This window comes from Neomonachus schauinslandi, chromosome 13, assembly GCF_002201575.2.
Source record: "Neomonachus schauinslandi chromosome 13, ASM220157v2, whole genome shotgun sequence".
Taxonomy (NCBI): domain Eukaryota; kingdom Metazoa; phylum Chordata; class Mammalia; order Carnivora; family Phocidae; genus Neomonachus; species Neomonachus schauinslandi.
This window is the reverse complement of record NC_058415.1, coordinates 1,990,473-2,007,991: the sequence shown is the minus strand read 5'-3', so window position 1 is coordinate 2,007,991 and position 17,519 is coordinate 1,990,473. Positions and strand designations below refer to the sequence as shown.

Here is a 17,519-nt window from a genome sequence, read left to right as displayed (position 1 = left end):
GGGCGGAAGCGCGGTGGGATGGGCGGGGTTTGGCCTGCCGGGCGGAAGCGCGGTGAGGTGGGCGGGGTTTGGCCGAGAGGCGCGGAAGCGTGTGGAGGGAGGGGCCGGGGCGGCGGCGCGAGATGGAGCCGCAGCTTGGGCTCCACGCGTTGCTGCACGTTTTCTCCTTTCTGGAGGCCCGAGACTTGCTCTGCGCCGCCCAGGTGGACAAGGTAGCGCGCTCTGTCCGGGGCGGAGGCAGGGCTGGCTTTTGGTCCCTGAGCGTTCACGGCTGGCTCTGCTCTGGGTTTGGTTCCCCATTTGGGAGGCGGCGTCAGGCGGCTCTGATGCCGTGGTTGGCAGAGAGCGCTCGCGGCCCCCGGGGTGGTGACCTGGGCGGCTTTTGTGGGGGCAGCACTGCAAACCGCCGGCCCCTGGCAGCGCCCAGAACCCTGCTCGGTTCGCCTGCAGCGGGCGCCCTGCCATCGGGCTTCCGTGCTAAGAGGGGTTTGGGCACCGGTTTCCTTGCCCCTCGCACCTTTTCTGGGATATTCTGGAACTTCCCTCCTGGGGCCTGCCTGGGAAGCCAAGATTTTCCTGTGAGTGGCACGTCCCCTGCGCTCAGGCCTCCCCACACCTGGAGCTGGGCTGTGCTTGCCCTGGGCCTGTTGAGTGCATCCGCCTGCACCTGCGCGTCCGCCCCCGTGTGCACCTGCGCTGAGCTCTTCCTAGATCTGCACACAACTTCACTGAGTGTAGAGCGTATTTATTTAACGTTTGTTTTTCTCATTACCGAGATTCATTCCCGAGAGCAAGGATTTCTGTGTTTTGCGTCATGTTGTCTCTAGCACCCAGTGAATTTCTTGGCACTTAGGCTGTGTAAATACTTGCTGAGTAAATGAATTTCGTTAAGGAACCTAAAATACATTTTATTTTATAACCTTAGAAATGAAACTGCCAGTTATTTTACCAGCCAAAATGTGTTTATTTGGGAATAGCAGAGAATTGCAATTTGGGACAAGCAACTTAGAGTAAAATCATAGGCAGTCCAGAAAACAAAGGCCAGGAGGCTTTTTTATAGAGGAAGGTGGGGGAAGGCTGTTGTAAACTAAACGTCCATTGGACTAAGCTGCGAGCTGGAAGTGTAGCGGCCTCTCGTTCGCTGGGCTGTTGCTGGGGCAGGAAATCTCCCTTTGGGATAGTAATGTAGTAGCTAAACTAGTGTCAATTTGCAATGTGCGTCTCCTCTTGTGGGGTCTGCCGTTGTCAAGTGCTGTGGCTTGAAGAGTACCCCCCCTGCTGGTCTCCTGAGGTTTTCCTTATTAATTTTAACACATAATCATACCGTTTTACAGAAAGATCAATAAACAGATTTTTTTTTTTAGCAGATTCTTATTTGAATTCTATAACTCATTTAAAATGTGTCACGTAAAATACTGGGTTTTCATCCCTTTTTTTACCGATAAGGAAACTGAGTATCACCCAGGTAGTCCCATACAGGGCTGGAATTGGATCCCTGTTTTCCCAGCAGCAGGCTAGGGATAGTGTAGGGGCAGAGTTTGAAAGGAGGGTGACTTAAATCGTTGGAAAGCACCAACTTCTCTGGGACATAGTTTCTCCCTTAGGTGAGATGAGGTCAATAATTTTTGCCTCACCGTGTCATCATGAAGGCCAGGATCTAACAGAGAGATCCTCAAAGGTGTGGGAGGGGAGTATTTATCAGGTTATATTACACATTATACATCTGTATTTGGGAAATAAGGTCTCAGTTGGGTTTTGAACTAGGAGATATAGAAAAGGAAAATGTGTAAATCTTCTTGCCTGACTTGGCTTGATTTTTGCAAAATACAAATTTTACTTTCCTTCCAAAAATACTGAAACTTTGATCTAGCAGATGACCAAGGGCTGTGGAAGTGGGGGCCTGGGCTCAGAGGAAGGTGGTTCCTTCTGTCATGGATCAGAAAGCCAGTTTCTGGGATGCGGCCTTCAGTGGAGCTGGACCACAGACAACTCCAGGGTGGTTCCCACCAAAGCTGTGTGGGCTTCAGAATCCAGGCTGGCCTAGGCTGGAGAGGCCAGGGAGTCCCAGGATGCAGCTGTGGGCCTGATGGAGGTCAGGCATGGCACTCTGGTCCCCTCCCGGGACTGACGCTGAGCCTCTCCCAAATGCTTCTGCAGGGGGCAGTTTATGAAGCAGGGCTTGACAGTGTGTCTCCCCCCCCACCCCCCCCAGGTGGCTGTCGGTTCCACCATCTTGGCATCTCTGGGACATCCTCTAGGCCAGTGCAGCAGCCATTCTGGGGCCTGTTGCTTTGCCCTTGTTTCCAATTCTGACGGCAGCTAACGATCCTCCTCCTAAAACAAGTGTAACCCTGCCACTCCTTCAGCCACAGTTCCCAAATGGCTTCACACAGTTTTTTGCCAATAGGACTTTGGGATTTGCGTCTAAGCAGATCTCCAGCTCCTTTCCCCAGAACACTATACTCCAATTATGGCAGAATACTCATGTTTTTACACTTCAGAATCTTTGCTCAAGTAGTTTTATCTCTCCCTAGAGTGCTTCAGCCACTGGGGACTTGATCAGTAGTCACCTCTGAGCCCCTTGGCTCCACTGAGTTGGGCATTCTCTCCTTTCTCACTCATTTGGTTGTTTTTATTGCACTGTTCAAATAAGCCTCATTCCCCAGGGTGAATCTTCTTTCCTGCTGGCACCAAGTCTGATTTAGCTCTCTGCCCCTTCTATAGTGCCCGGCAAGCTAGGCGCCAACTGCACGTTGACTGACCAGACATTGTTTTCTCTGCCCTCTTGTTCTAGGTCTGGAATGAAGTTTCAAGGACCAAGGAACTGTGGAGGTGAGTGAAGGAAAAGCCAAACATGGTCAGAAGAGTGTCCCATGAAGGTGAGGGGTGCACTGGATAAGTGGTCTGAGCACTGTGTCTCTGGCTTTGATGCATACACAAGAAAGGACAATCCACAGAACTTAGCAGCAAACTACTCCCCCCTCCACCCCCCCGTTAGGTGTGTAACGCTCTCTTTTTTTAATAGTATATTGAAATGTAAGAGTTTTATTAATTGAATGGGAGATTGATATACGTCAGGAGTACCAAAGTCAGGGGCAGAAATGTACAGCAAATGCATACAGCTGGCTGACAGAAGATACATCAACAAACTATTTTATTTGAACTCATCTTTGGTGTAACAACATAGCTGTATAAGCACATACGATATTAAAAAAAAATAACATCGGGGCGCCTGTGTGACTCAGTCAGTTAAACGTCTACCTTTGGTTCACATTGTGATCTCAGAGTCCCGGAAGGGGCTGGGGCTCCCTGCTCAGTGGGAAGTCTGCTTCTCCCTCTCCCTCTGTCCCTCCCCCCTGCTCGTGCTGTCCCTTGTGTGTGTGTGCTCACTCTCTCTCTCAAATGAATAAAATCTTTAAAAAAAAAAAAAATCAAAAAAATTAAATTTGAAAATGAAAAATATTTTAATCATTAATTTATTACGTTTTTCTTTCTTATTCATTTTTCCTTTGGAACCTGACTTCTTTTGTCCCAAGAAAGGAGTGTCAGATCATCTGTCTCTTGCTGAATGTGAGACAGATTATAGCCTTGACTATCAGCTAGGAGCTGTATTTAGTTTTAGCCGCTACAGCTGTTCACACATGAAGGGGCTGCCAAACGTGGAGGGAGTCTTTGCTTGATGGGTTTCGTTTTCAGGATAACTGTGCATTGAGATATTTGAGAATTCTAGAATGCCAGTCTTGCTGTATTTAGTGTTCAGTGTCTATAGTATCTATTGCTTTTCATTCACTTGTTATTGATAATGATACTAGTTTGAAAAATTACATTAATCCCTTTAGTTAGTTTTGAAGAGAACTTTTGTTGGCTTTCCGTCTTTATCTACAGTTTGGGGGAATGTACTCTAGATAGAACACATTCAGTTCTGGAAATTGATTCCTCTGTAGGGAGTGGACAAGGTTATGTCTTGCCAAGTATGATGCTCAATGACTTTGTGTCATAGGAAATAAGTGAACTGACTCATGGGTTGGCGCGAGTATTTGTGGAAGACCTAGTAGAGCAGTATTCATATGTTGAAATAGGTAGGATGCCAGCCCCAACCCTGGTCTTCATTCTCATCTTTGCTGATAGGCTAGGAGAGGAATTTCTGTTTGAGTGACAGGAGTAAGTTTCTTTCAGCCGTTCAAAAGATACCTTCAGTGGCTTATCACCTAACTTCCACACGGATGTCACATGTTACCACGTGGTGCCTCTGATTCCTCAGGTAGATGGTTTGGCTTCTACAGGCAGGTCACGAACGGGTTTCAGTTCATTACTGTTTCATACTGTTTGGTGCTAAACGTTTTTAGCATAAAGTCATTCCTCAGCATTGTATCCTTGAACTGTGTTCTTATAAAAACAGTGGGTTTTTCTGGAGCTGGGACAACAGCATTTCAGGAGCATCGTCATCTGTGGTCACATGCATGTATCATTTCTTTTTTTTTTTTTTAAGATTTTATTTATTTGAGACAGAATGAGAGACAGAGAGCATGAGAGGGAGGAGGGTCAGAGGGAGAAGCAGACTCCCTGCCGAGCAGGGAGCCCGATGCGGGACTTGATCCCGGGACTCCAGGATCATGACCTGAGCCGAAGGCAGTTGCCCAACCAACTGAGCCACCCAGGCGCCCGCATGTATCATTTCTGATGCAGTGTCTGTCATGGGTACCAGGCCCCAAAGTTCTCCAGGCCCATTAGAAATTCTTATGGACACAGCAAATGAATGTAGTTAACTGATCATGTATTTTTAATGTGTACTGTATAATTTTAATTGAGAATGCTGCGAGTTCCTTTTTTTAATGCCCCATGACCTTTTAAATTCTGCCTTCAACACACTAAACATTAACTTTTGGTTAGAAGTAAAGTTGCAAATATTTGCTTTTTTTTTTTTTTTTTTAAGATTTTATTTATTTATTTGAGAGAGAGAGAATGAGAGAGAGAGCAAGCACATGAGAGGGGGGAGGGTCAGAGGGAGAAGCAGACTCTCTGCCGAGCAGGGAGCCTGATGCGGGACTCGATCCAGGGACTCCAGGATCATGACCTGAGCCGAAGGCAGTCGCTTAACCAACTGAGCCACCCAGGTGCCTGCAAATGTTTGCTTTTGTTTAAGGTACATAATTTCTGTTGTGTACCACCGATCATTTGTTATTAATTGCTATCTGTGAAAAGTTTTGGTATCACAGTATTTTTGCACTTGATACATTGAAATTCAGAGGCATATCACATACTTTATTCATATTCATACTTAAACCTTTTTGATGGTCTGCCTTTGTTTTTAAAGTAGGCTCCACATCCAGCATGGAGCCCAGCACTGGGCTTGAACTCATGACCCTGAGATCAAGACCTGAGCTGAGATCAAGAGGTTGGCTGCTTGACCGGCTAAGCCACCCAGGAACCCCAGTCTGCCTTTGTTTTTGTCAAATCATTTGTTTTTTCATTTCTTCTAAATATCGGTCATGGGTCCTACTTAAGGTTCGTATAGTGGTGTGTAATGGCCTTAAATACTAGACTTTACTTCCACTAAGAAATGTGCCTTCTTTTTCTTAAGCCACATTATCTTCTTGGTCTAGCTTTCATTTTCACACTCTTTAGATTGAGATATGGGTACAAGAAATTTCCCTTCTTATTTCAACTCAAAACCAACAACATAAGGTCCGGTGATATGAGGTAATTGACACTTGGTCTCACCATCCAGAAGATAAAAGAGGTGGTGAAGCTGAGAGCTCGTTCTTATCTAAAGGGTACAGGCTTATGCAGCTCCAGACAGATTTTGTCAGGTGGGAATTTGGGTTCAGTATAGTCAGACCACTTGCCTTTTCCTGACTTTTATGTGAAAACTTACGATTTTTAAGTGTGGCAGCTAGTCTATGCAGGCTAATCCTATGCAAGCCAAGCAAAATAATCTGGGGGTCCATTTGGCACATAGGCTGCCAGTATACTACTTTTTTTTTTTTTTGAATCTTTTTTTTTAAGATTTCATTTATTATTTGAGAGAGAGAGGTTGAGAGAACGAGTGGGAGGAGGGGCAGAAGGAGAAGCAGACTCCTGTGGAGCAGGGAGCCCCATGCGGGACTTGATCCCAGGACTCTGGGATCATGACCTGAGCCACCCAGGCACCCCAGTATACAACATAGAAGGACCAGAGTTCCAGTAAGCACAGTAAAACCTTCATCCAACATGGGCGCTGGATCTTTCTCAGTGTGTTAGAAGGTTCCTAGAGCCTAGCACAGGGCCTGACATGGAGGTGCTCAGTGAATGGAGAAGCTATGATGACTGTATTGTACTTATTGATGTCATGGGCTATGAGCCATGTATTTCTCACCTAACCTCATCTGTGTTCTCTGTGAGATAGGAGTGCTAGGCTGGAGCCACACAATGCCACATCAGCTCTGTGGACTGTAAAATGCTGGAAGCCTCTGCCCATGAAGCCTCCCTAGTCCTCTCCCAGCCAGAAGTCCACTCTCTTTGTGCTCAGGTCCCATATCACATGTTACATCTTCTGAAATGTCACGTTTCTCCCATGAACTTTTATTTTGCTTATTCTCCTAACCACTGGCTGAGAGCACCCTGTGGTAAGAGCCATGTCTCACTCACTTTGGTGCCCAAAGACTAGATGGAGAGTCCATAGTTCTCTACGGTGTGGATGAGCTAACATTTTTATTCTCAAAAACTTGATGAGAGAGGTGCTATCATAGAATTGAGAGCAGTCACATGGAAGCTCAGAATGCAGGATCTTGGAAAATGGTGGATTTGGAAATTTTCTCCTCTATAAAAGCAATGAGAAAACTGACACAAATTTTCAAAATCAACTTTTTCAGAACTCTGGAAATTAACAAGAGACTTGTAGTAGTCTAGGAAGTGTTTGTTAAAGAAAAAATATTTGAATCTTAGAACAGCAAGTTTTCTTGCCCTGTTCCCATAAACCTCTCCAGTTCTCTGTTAGCCACAGTGAAACCAGGAGCCTGGTGGTCACTGGAGGGGGAAGAATGGGATTGGATTCTCATTACCAGAGAATTGTCATTATTTGACCTGCTGGTATTTCTTTGAAGACCCCACGGGCAGACTGTTTTTGTTTGTTCTGACTTGGAGTTCACTAAGTGTGAAAGCCTTTACTATGGGACCTTTGTCAGAATAGTAACTGACAGTTGATTAACTTTGTGGCCTGTCAGAGCTGATGGACAGCAATTGAGCAAATAGTAGGCTAACCAAAAGCTTGAAAAGCTGAGAATGTGATGTCTTTAGGGGCTTGAGCTTTGAAAAGCCCTGACACTTTCCTAGGAATGTAAAAGCCCAGGCACATGTAACAGGGTGTGCACAAATTCAGGGAAGACCTAAGAAGGCTCTAAACTCACTTGTTTGGCTAACCCTGAGGTTCTATGCAAGTAGGAAGTGAAGGCTTGGGTATAGTTGTCAGCTGCCTTACTGAGTGTTGAATGCATTCCCCAACATGCACAGGAGCCTTTTGGTGATGACCAGAAGACTTAGTAGTTCCAGGCATTTGCAATATCCATGGCCAATCATTAGTAAGCTCTAATTTAAGCAGAGACTTCAGTGGCCATATGTAACAAAGAATGCAGGCTTTTCAGAATTTGTTCATAAATGTTACTAAACAAACAATAACAGTCAACAGCTGAAACAACAAACCTGGCGGGGGGGGGGGTTCAGATTTCCAGAACTCCACATTATTTAAAATGTTCAGTTTTCAACAGAAGTTATGAGTCATGCAAAGAAATAAGAAAAGTATAGCTTATACACAGGAAATAAAGCAAACAACAGAAACTTTGAGAAAGCCCAGGCATTGGACTTACTAGGTAAAGAATTTAAATTAGCTATTTTCATTATGTTCAAACAACTACAGGAAACCATGTGCAAAGAACTAAAGGGAAGGAGGACAGTGTCTCATCCAATAGATGATATCAGTAAAGAATGTTTATCAAAATAAATAGAAATTATAGAGTAGAAAATTATACTATCAAATTAAAAACTCAGGATTTGAGCACAGAAGATAGAATCGGTGAATTTGAAGATAAGCCAAGGGAGATTATCCAGTCTGAAGAATAGAATGAATATGAAGAAGGAAGAAAAATCAACAGGGCCTAAGAGACCTGTGGGACACCATCAAGCATGCCAACATTGCATAACAGGAGTCCCAGAATGAGAGGGGAAAGGGAGAGGGAATAAAATATTTAAAGAAATAAGGGCTGGGAACTTCCCAGATTTGATGAAGGATGTTAATTTACACATGCAAAAGCTCAATGAACTGCAAGTAGGATAAACTCAAAGAGTTCCACACCACCAGTGTCGTCTTAGTGCAGTAGGCAGCACGTCAGTCTCACAAAGAGTTCCACATCAGAACACATTGTAGGGACACCTGGCTGGCTCAGTCGGTAGAGCATGCAACTCTTGATCTTGGGGTCATGAGTTCAAGACCCACATTGGGTGTAGAGATTACTTAAATAAAATATTTAAAAAGACACATTGTAATCAAACTTGAAAGCTGAAGATAGAGAATGAAAGCAGCAAGAGAGAAGCAACTCATCATGTACAAGGAAACCCTGATGATATTTAACAGTTGATTTCTCATTAAAAAACATGGAACACAGGGCGCCTGGGTGGCTCAGTTGGTTGAGTGACTGCCTTTGGCTCAGGTCATGATCCCAGAGTCCCTGGATCGAGTCCCGCATCGGGCTCCCTGCTCGGCAGGGAGTCTGCTTCTCCCTCTGACCCTCCCCCCTCTCATGTGCTCTCTTGCATTCTCTCTCTCTCAAATAAATAAAATCTTTAAAATAAATAAATAAAAAACATGGAACACAGAAGGTAGTGGGATGACATTGGAAGTGTTGAAAGAAAAGATTATTAGAGTTGAATGTCTAGAAAAATAAAGGAGAAAATGAAGACCTTTTAAGATTAGCAAAAGCTGAGAGGGTTTGTTGCTATACACTTGCCCTACAAGAAACCCTAAGGGAGTCTTTCAGTTTGAAATGAAAGGATGTTAGGTAGTAAGTTGAATCTACACGAAAATAAAGAACACTAGTGATGTTACTTTATAGGCATATATAAAAGGCAGCATAAATGTATTTATTTGTAAGTCTGTTTTTCTCTTTAATGATTTAAATGACAGCTGCATAAAATATAGCTGTCTGTCGATGCATATGTAATGTATAAAACGTGATTTGTAGGTGTAGCAGCACAATTGGAGAGGGGCAGGAAACGGTGCGACATAGGAGCAAAGTTTTTGAATACTGTTGAAATTAAGTTGATGTTAATCAAAACTAGATTAATCCCCAAGGCAACCATTAAGAACTCAAAAAATATGGTAGAAGAAATGACAAGGGAATTAGTACATTAGAAATTATTCAACACAAAAGAAGGCAGTAACAGAAGACTAGAGGGGAAAATGCTTAAAACCTAGAAATAAGTAGCAAGATGACATGTAAATCATGCCTTGTCATTAATTATGTGAAATGTATTAAGTGTACACTCCAATAAAAAGGCAGAGGTTGTCAGAAGGGATAAACAATAGCCAACTTTCTGCTGTCTACAAGAGACATACTTTAGATTCAAAGACTTAGATAAGTTGAAATTTGAAGAATGGAAACAGATATACCATGCAAACAGTAATCAAAGGAAAGTTGGAATGGCCATGCTAATAACAGACAAAGTAGACTGTAAGACAAAAAGCATTACTAGAGACAAAGAAGGCTATTTTATGGTAAGTCAATTCATGAAGAAGATCTAAAAATTATAAATGCATACGCACCTAATGACAGCAGCAAAATACACGAAGGGCTGACAGAACTAAAAGGAGAAATAGACAATTCAGCAATAAGAGTTGGAGACTTCAAGAAATACTTTTTTTTTTTTTTAAGATTTTATTTATTTGTCAGAGAGAGAGAGTGAGCACAAGCAGGGGGGCGGCAGGCAGAGGGAGAAGCAGCCTCCCCGCTGAGCAAGGACCCCGATGTGAGACTCGATCCCAGGACCCTGGGATCATGACCTGAGCTGAAGGCAGATGCTTAACTGACTGAGCCACTCAGGCATCCCAAGAAATACTCTTGAATTACCGAAGTAATTCGGTTGCATGACCAAAGCTGCATGCCCTTGGCCTTGGGTCAGTTAAAGCCCTGGTCATGTACAAGGGGTCAGGACCCACTTCATGGGGGTGTCAGGAAAAGTGGCGGGATACGCAAGAAGCACTGACGCCTGGTGGTGGTGAGCACTTGTTCAGTGTCATCTGATCATCATCCCCACTTTAACAGTGGAGGCGGTTGAGGCCTCAGTAGGCAGAGTGCATTGTCCAAGCTACTAGATGGTAAAGCCAGGAATCAAAACTAGACCTGTGGACATCATAGTACCTTCTTCTAACACCTGCCCTGTCCTGCCTGGGATCATGGGTCTGTGTTCCAGGCAGCTGTGTCTGAGACGCTGGTCATCATGTAAAGCCTCCCAGATGACCTTGGGCACACAAACATGGAAACAGTACTATCTCTGCCGATCTGAGCTGGAGTTCCGAATGGAATCTGGGCGGCCAGAGAAGGACTTCATCTGCAAAGCCATTGCTGGGCACAAAGGTATGGCTGCAAGCTTTCCTGCTGCTCACTTGTCCTGGTCGAGTGCCCTGGGATTTGGTGCTTAGCCAGTGAGTGGGAAGGGGCTGCTTGACGAGGACTCGCCCTGCTGGGTTCTGTATTTGGCTATGTCACTTGGTGCTCAGAGTAGCCCTGTGAAGAAGGAATTGTTATATTTATTTCAGAGTAGAGAGAAACGGAAAGCAAGAGAGTAGGGAGTGTTGTGGCCACGTGGCTGGTGGGAGGGGGCAGTCCTGGGTGTGAAGCCCTATGGCCACAGCTGTCCCCTAAGGAGCGCCTGGGTGCTCCTGAGAGAGAAAGAGGAAGGAGTGTCCCACCGGCCCTTCCCCAGTCTGCATGTCCACATCCCAGACGTTCGGTGTGCATTCAAGGCCAGTCTCTGTTCTCTTCCAGGAGGCATAGACGAGCTGGCCTACATCTCAACCAACGAGTGCCGGTTTGATGGGCAGGAGAAGTCGGTGGTGTGCACCGTGTCCTCGGACAGCACAGTGCGTGCCTGGGATGTGCAGGAGGTGAGCCGGGTGGAGGGGCCGGGGTGCGACTCACAGGATCCTACTGAGGTTCTTCCCCTTCGCTAGCTCGTCCAGCCCCTGGGGGCAGCTTCCGGGTGGTGGGATCCCCATGGTATAGACAAGAACTCTGAGCTGCAAGAGGCCGGGTCGCACTTAGAGCTCAGGTCTGATCGCAGCTGGAGCCAGACCTGCCCTTGACTCTGAGCGGCCTGCCTCGGGGAGGTGGGTGCCTGCGGCAGCAGCCACACGGCAGCACCTGCCCCCGGTCCCGCGGTGTCCACGTTGGAGCTAGTGCCCAGTCCAGGCTGTTTTGCCCAAACAGTTGCCCCTTCTAGTTACCCCCATGTACCAGCTAAGTGTTGAGACTTTGATAACTGGTATTTCACACGTGGTTGTCACTGTTGTTAAAAAGCTTTGCGGTCCATTTCCTCACTGATTCTCACCGCAGCTGAGCAAAGCATGCATTATTATCACCCTGATTTTATGGACGATCAGTCTGAGACAGAGAGGGAAGTGTCTCTGAGTCCTGAACCGTGTGGTTCCCTGTAAATCCAAGGGTTCTGCACACATAGAAACCAACCTCCTCGATAGGACTTTTTCCTGGAAACTACAGATTACCTCATGTTTTTGAAAGCCCTGGACAAGCAAAGGCACCTGTGGGTCCTTGCTACGTTAAGTGGGGAGCCTCCTCGTGTCGCCGTTGGCCAGCTCTGCTGGAAGTGCCCAGTTCGCGCAGAGAGCAGAGGGGGCTCCCCGGATTTCCCTGGCCGCTTTGAACAGGGCACCCTGGCTCTCAGCACACTGACCGAGACCTGGGCCTTCCTTGCTAGTGTGCGAGGGTAGCAGGCTGCTGGGAGCTGCGTCCTGCCACCCCCATGCCAGCCGTGGGGTCACTGCTCTGCCCAGACGTCACGTTAGAGTCTGGGAGAGAGCGGGTATGTGCTGCGTTTGGTCACGCGGGGACACTTGAGAGGCCACCTGAGGCCATTGCTGGGCACAGAGGTGGTGATGGAGTCTTGAAAGTCCCAGCTGGGCTGCAGCCTAGGTTGTGAGGGGCCCAGGAGCCGGGGCAGGGTCTCGGAATGGGAGGAAGGGGCACCGGGCGGGGGCACATGAGGGATGCGCTGTGGTTAGTTACAATTTATTTTGCTTTTGAATCATGAAAGTAAAACACTGTTGAGGGTTTTGGAAAAGTAGGACTAGGAGATATTTCTTGAGCGAAAAAATTCTCCCCCTGCCTGCTCTCCTCAGCAGTTCTTCCCAGAGGCAACCACTGTTCAAGTCCTGTCCCATCTTCGTCTTCCTGGTGGCTATCCATTCATCCGTTTTTACATTAGTAGAGTCTGTTCCTCCATCCGCATGCTTCAGAGAGTCTGTGTTGTCTGCCTGCTTTGCAGAAACTTCCTTCGTTACCAGGAGCCCGTTCTTAGCCCCATGCTCTTTTTTGTTTAAAGGGTACAAAGTTGTTTGCATCATTTCTCTCTCCTCCGTGGCCAAGTTTTCGGTTGTTGATGATAGTTTCCTCTTCTCATGCTTGGTTTTCCTCCTACAAGGCAGTATTTGAGGGTCATTTCACAGGAAGGTCCTGTGGTTCCTGGGGTGGGAGGCTGCCCGCCTTCCTGTGGCCTCTCTGTAGGACCTGCGTCGGCTGCGGACACCTGGCCACATGGGCTCAGGGTGGGGGGGTCAGCAGAAGAAGACATGGCGCCTGGGAGACCCTAGACTTGCCCAGATGATCAGGTCTCTACTTGAACAGGGAGAGCACTTGGGTACAGGCTCAGCGGACATTTCCCGTCAAGGGCCCTGTGGTCCCTATGTAACCCCCCAGCTCTGTGGGCTCGATGCAGGAGCAGAAAGCAAACGGGAGAGTGGCCTGTTCTGACAGAGCTAGCAACGCATGCTGACATGTGAGGTGCACATATTTTCATGTGTTGTGAAATCGTCTTTTGATTTTTTTTTTTATTTTAAGCTAAACTACAAATATGGGCAGTGGGCTGGGTTTGGCTGAAGGCTGTAATTTGCTGAGCTCTACTTCCGTGTGGTCTGGTTTGCCAGCATGAGCCTCTTTCAGAGTCCAGAGCCACCTGCACATATCCTGCCTGGCTGCACAACCTTAGTACTCTTCACGAGCAAACCTCCCGTAGAAAACGACCTCCACCTTTCCTCCTTCCACGTCCACACAGAGCAGTCTTCTTGTCCCCAAATAATTATCTGTATGGTTAGTAGTACTGTTAATTGTGTAAGTGCTTTTCACACTGAGCTATGAGGCAAACTAACATTTGGCGTTTCCTAAAGTTAATAAATATTCCTTTTTTTTTTTTTAAAGATTTATTTATTCATTTTAGAGAAAGCATGCGCATGCAAGCAGGAGGGACAGAGAGGGAGAGAATCTCAGGCAGACTCCCCGCTGAGTGTGGAGCCTCTTGTGGGGCTCGATCCCACGACCCATGAGATCACGACCTGAGCCGAAACCAGGAGTCAGACACTCAACTGACTGCACCACCCCGATGCCCCAATAAATGCTCCTTTTCAAAAATGATCTTAGTTTCCACTTACAGTATTTAAGACCATGCTTTTGACTGGTTATATTGGTTTCTGGTCTGGCTTTCCATGCCACGTGTCGTCCACTGTCCCTGGAGAATTCTAGGGTTTGAGTTCGTCTGTTTCTGGCATCAGAGTCCTGGTGCCACCACCGCCCACTTCCTTCCTGCGGCAGGCGTGTTGCCCAGCAGTCACTGGTCAGCGTGTTTCTGTGCTCCGACCCCTGACCTCTGCTTCCACTCCGAACCCAGGAGGGAGTCTCACGCCTCCTTCACTAACCCTGGTGAATGTGCTCTGTTCCCCGAGACTCCTTGCCATCCCTCCGCGTCACCTTGCTGCTCGAGCAACAGAAATCAACTGAGAAAGGATCTCATAGAGGAATCCTGAGTATCTTGGTTGGAAAAAAAGATCCAGATCATGGTAAAAAGAACACATGATAGAAAAAGGGTCATAATGACCCAGAATGGGAACGGAAGCCCAGGTGGCGCCTCTGGGAGACTGGGAATGGAACGTCGCGAATAGTTCTCTGGTGTCCCGCCTTTGGGCGCCCTGAGCCCACCGGCACCAGCTCTTTCCCACCTGTTGCAGTTCTTACAGTCCTGGGACAGACCATGGAATCACCCAGCTCGGGCCTTGGCTAGGGCCCCTCCCAGGAAAGGGGGTGTTTTAAGCAGGACAACACGGACATGCCACGTGAACTGTTCTCACCCACAAGCCTGAGTTAGCTAATCTGTAAAATGGGGCTGCAGGGGCCTGAGGGAGATGCTGCACATGTAAGTTCTTTGTACGCAGCCGCGTGGCCCAGGCCCCAGCTCCCTGCCCAGCCTGCCTTGGTGGAGCTGGGAGCAACCCCTGTGTGCACACGGCCGCCCCCCCGCACCCGGTGCAGTCCTGGTGGTGCCAGTGCTTGGGAATTTCCGTACACCCCCAGTTCCGCCACTCCTGTGCCCCGAAACACCGCTTCTGTGTCGTGCTCTGCACCACACTGTGGCTCCTGTGAGCATGGGGTCTGTGCCTTTTCCACCCGTGTGCCCCCCGTGTGCACTAGGCGATGGTCATATGTTTATGAAATGAATGGCCCCCGTATAAGTTGTTATTTTCCCTTTGTTGTTGCCCAGGGCACAGAGATCTGGTCAAGCCCCCTGCAGCCCGCTGCTCTGGTGAATTTGGTGACCTACCCTCGGCTGCAGCTGGTCGTCACCGTGGACAAGCTGGGCCTGATCAAGGTGTGGAAAGCGGAGAATGGGAGGGAGTGGGCCTCCTTCTCCCTGCCTACATACTCATCTGCGTTGCAGGCCTGTGACCATCCAGAGGGCCCCTTCCTGCTGGTGAGTGACTGGCTCTTGGGAGTCTCTGCAGGTCCTAGCTGTCTCCCAGGGTCACGGACACTCTGGTGCTGTGACCACTGTGATGGGTGGCGCCTGGAGCTGGGCACTCGATGTGGTAGGACAAGCTGTCATTCTGCGGCCCAGTACCCCAGCTCCTCCTCTCCAGCTCAGCTGCCTGCAGCAGCCTGTCTCCCTAGCCCCGTCTCTGCCCCTCCCGAGCCGTCACCGAGACTCAGCCACGGGCTGCCTGTGGGTTCAGTTCATGTGCCTCTGCTCTCCTGTCCCCTGAGCTTGCTGGCAGTCTCTCTCCTCCCTGCAATTCCTTCTCTGTCTGCATTCTTACCCTTCCTTACCTTGTTTCAAGTCCCAGCTAAGGCCCAACTCAGGAGAAACTGAGGCATGTTTGACAAACATGAGCACTTGCCCAGGACACCAAAAGCCTCTGTTACCAGAATGTCCATTTAGAAGTGACTCTTGGGCATTGGGAGGGTTTGGCGGGGAGAAACGAGGAAAGTGGGTGTAAGGTGGCACCACGGTGTGGGAAGTGGCTCTCAGATGGAGGCAGTGTCACCACCTGTGGGGAAGGAGGCCTTGGAAAGGTTGGGCAGGCTGGCGTCCCGGGGATCAAGAGGAGCAGACGTCCGTGCGCACAGAACTGACTGGAAAGGAACTAAGCTTAGCAAACAAAATGAGTAACATCTGATGAAACATTTTACATAAACCACTGTGCAGCTGTTGAAGAAGACTTCCAAGTAAGTGTAATTGGCATCCGCAGATCCATTTGAGAATCCATTGCGTAGCTGAAGAGGCCACTGAGGTTCTCTCTGGGAGCGGTAGACCATGTGCTTCCCTTTCTTTGCGAAGGATAGTAAAGGTAGGAGGCGTACATCTGCTGGATAACCTCAGAGAGGAGAAAGAACAAAAATGTCTAGACCAAGATTCAGGAGATTTAGCCGGAATCAGATGGAGTCACCGACACTGGCAACTTTGCCCTGGAGACCCTTCCCCCAAGGCAGCTGAGAGGCTGTAGGCCTTTGATGGCCCGGCGAGGAGTTGGAGTGCTGAGCCGGTGAGGGCGGAGCCCTGGGCCTCCCCTTACACTGGGTGGGGTGTCGGGGGTTGCAGCCCGAAGTGGGATCTGCAGGTCCGCCGTGCTCCCCCTGGCTGTAGCCTGGCACCCTGGCCACCTGGGAGGAGTAAATGAGAATCCTTCCTGGGAAAGATAACGTCACCCAAGGCCGCATGTTATTTCTGCTTTGAAATGCAGTGTCCAGCACACACTTAGAGCTAACTAGGCACGGGAGAGATGAGGAGTATGAGCTCAAGATACTGCAGTCCTTACATGCTAAAACCCCTATGGTTGCCGTGTTTAGGGAGAGGGTTTCAGAACTCAAAGCTATGAAAAATGACGGAACCTATTTAGAAAAGAACCAAGTAGAAATTCCAGAATAGAAACACTGAGTACAAAGGTTAACTCAGTGAGTGGGTTTCATAGCAGGATGGACAGTGGAATCACACCAAGATGGGGGGTGGAGGGGAGCGTCTGGGGCTCTGGCAACATCCCATTTCTTAACTTGGGTGGCAATGTGAATATTTGCTTTGTAATGATGCATTGAGCGTTGGGTTTGTGTTTTGTGCACTTTTCTGTATGGTGTTTTCTGCATCAGTGAAAAAGTTAAGAGGTTACCTGGAATGAAATGCAGATATTGAGTGAGGTAAATGGAAAGAGAGGGTACAAGATGTAGACCAGTCCTTCTCAGGCTTTAATGGCATGTGAACTACTGGGGATGTTGTTTAAATGTAGATTCCAATTCGTTGGGTCCCTGGGGATGCCTCGATTCTAACTTTTTTTTTCCTTTTGTGAGAGAGAGCACACAAGCAGGGAGGGGGAGAGCGAGAGAGAATCTCAAGCAGACTCCCTGCTGATGTGGAGCCCGTCACGGGGCTCTGTCTCACGACCCTGAGATCATGACCTGAGCTGAAATCAAAAGTCAGACATTTAACCGAGTGAGCCACCCAGGCACCCCTTGGATTCTGACGTTTTAAAAGCTGCCTGGTAGTATCGGTCCTGTCGGTCTTAGATGACACTTTGAGTAGCAAGGCCATAAAGGATCCATGGAAAAATTCTAGTATTTGGTATCAGGAGCAGGTGAGGGAGTGAATGGGTCAAAAGCAACATTTGAAGAGATAATGGCAGATATTTCTCCAAAATAGACTAAGGACATTGATCCATGGAATCAAGAAGGCCTACAAGCCCCAAGTGGGATAAACAAAACTGAATCTGCATACGGGCCCATCAGGGTGAACTGAGATTACCCAGGACCAAGAAAGCCTATCTGGTAGCAGCCAGGGGACGCAGACTCCCTTCAGGGTCTGACTTACTGCGGGCAACCGTGGATCTCAAGGATCATAGAATAGGGTCTTGAAAGAAAGAACTGCCAGCAGGAAATCCGTAACAGAAAGTGACCCCCAGGAGTGAAGGGGAGTGAAGGCATCTCAGGTAACATGGAGAATCT

The 17,519-nt window shown here is 47.9% G+C and overlaps 1 protein-coding gene across 1 annotated transcript in view; it reads left to right on the top strand.

Annotated features, from left to right (window-relative positions):
- The first annotated feature begins 85 nt into the window (after positions 1-85).
- The window catches only part of LOC110584379 (F-box/WD repeat-containing protein 12-like), a 40,784-nt gene continuing 23,350 nt past the window's right edge, over positions 86-17,519 (top strand). The window contains exons 1-5 of the mRNA XM_044920609.1: positions 86-212; positions 2,795-2,832; positions 10,441-10,604; positions 11,016-11,134; positions 14,794-15,003. Coding sequence (XP_044776544.1) covers positions 123-212; positions 2,795-2,832; positions 10,441-10,604; positions 11,016-11,134; positions 14,794-15,003 — 621 coding nt within the window. The 5' untranslated portion in view covers positions 86-122. The remainder of the gene's footprint in view (positions 213-2,794; positions 2,833-10,440; positions 10,605-11,015; positions 11,135-14,793; positions 15,004-17,519) is intronic.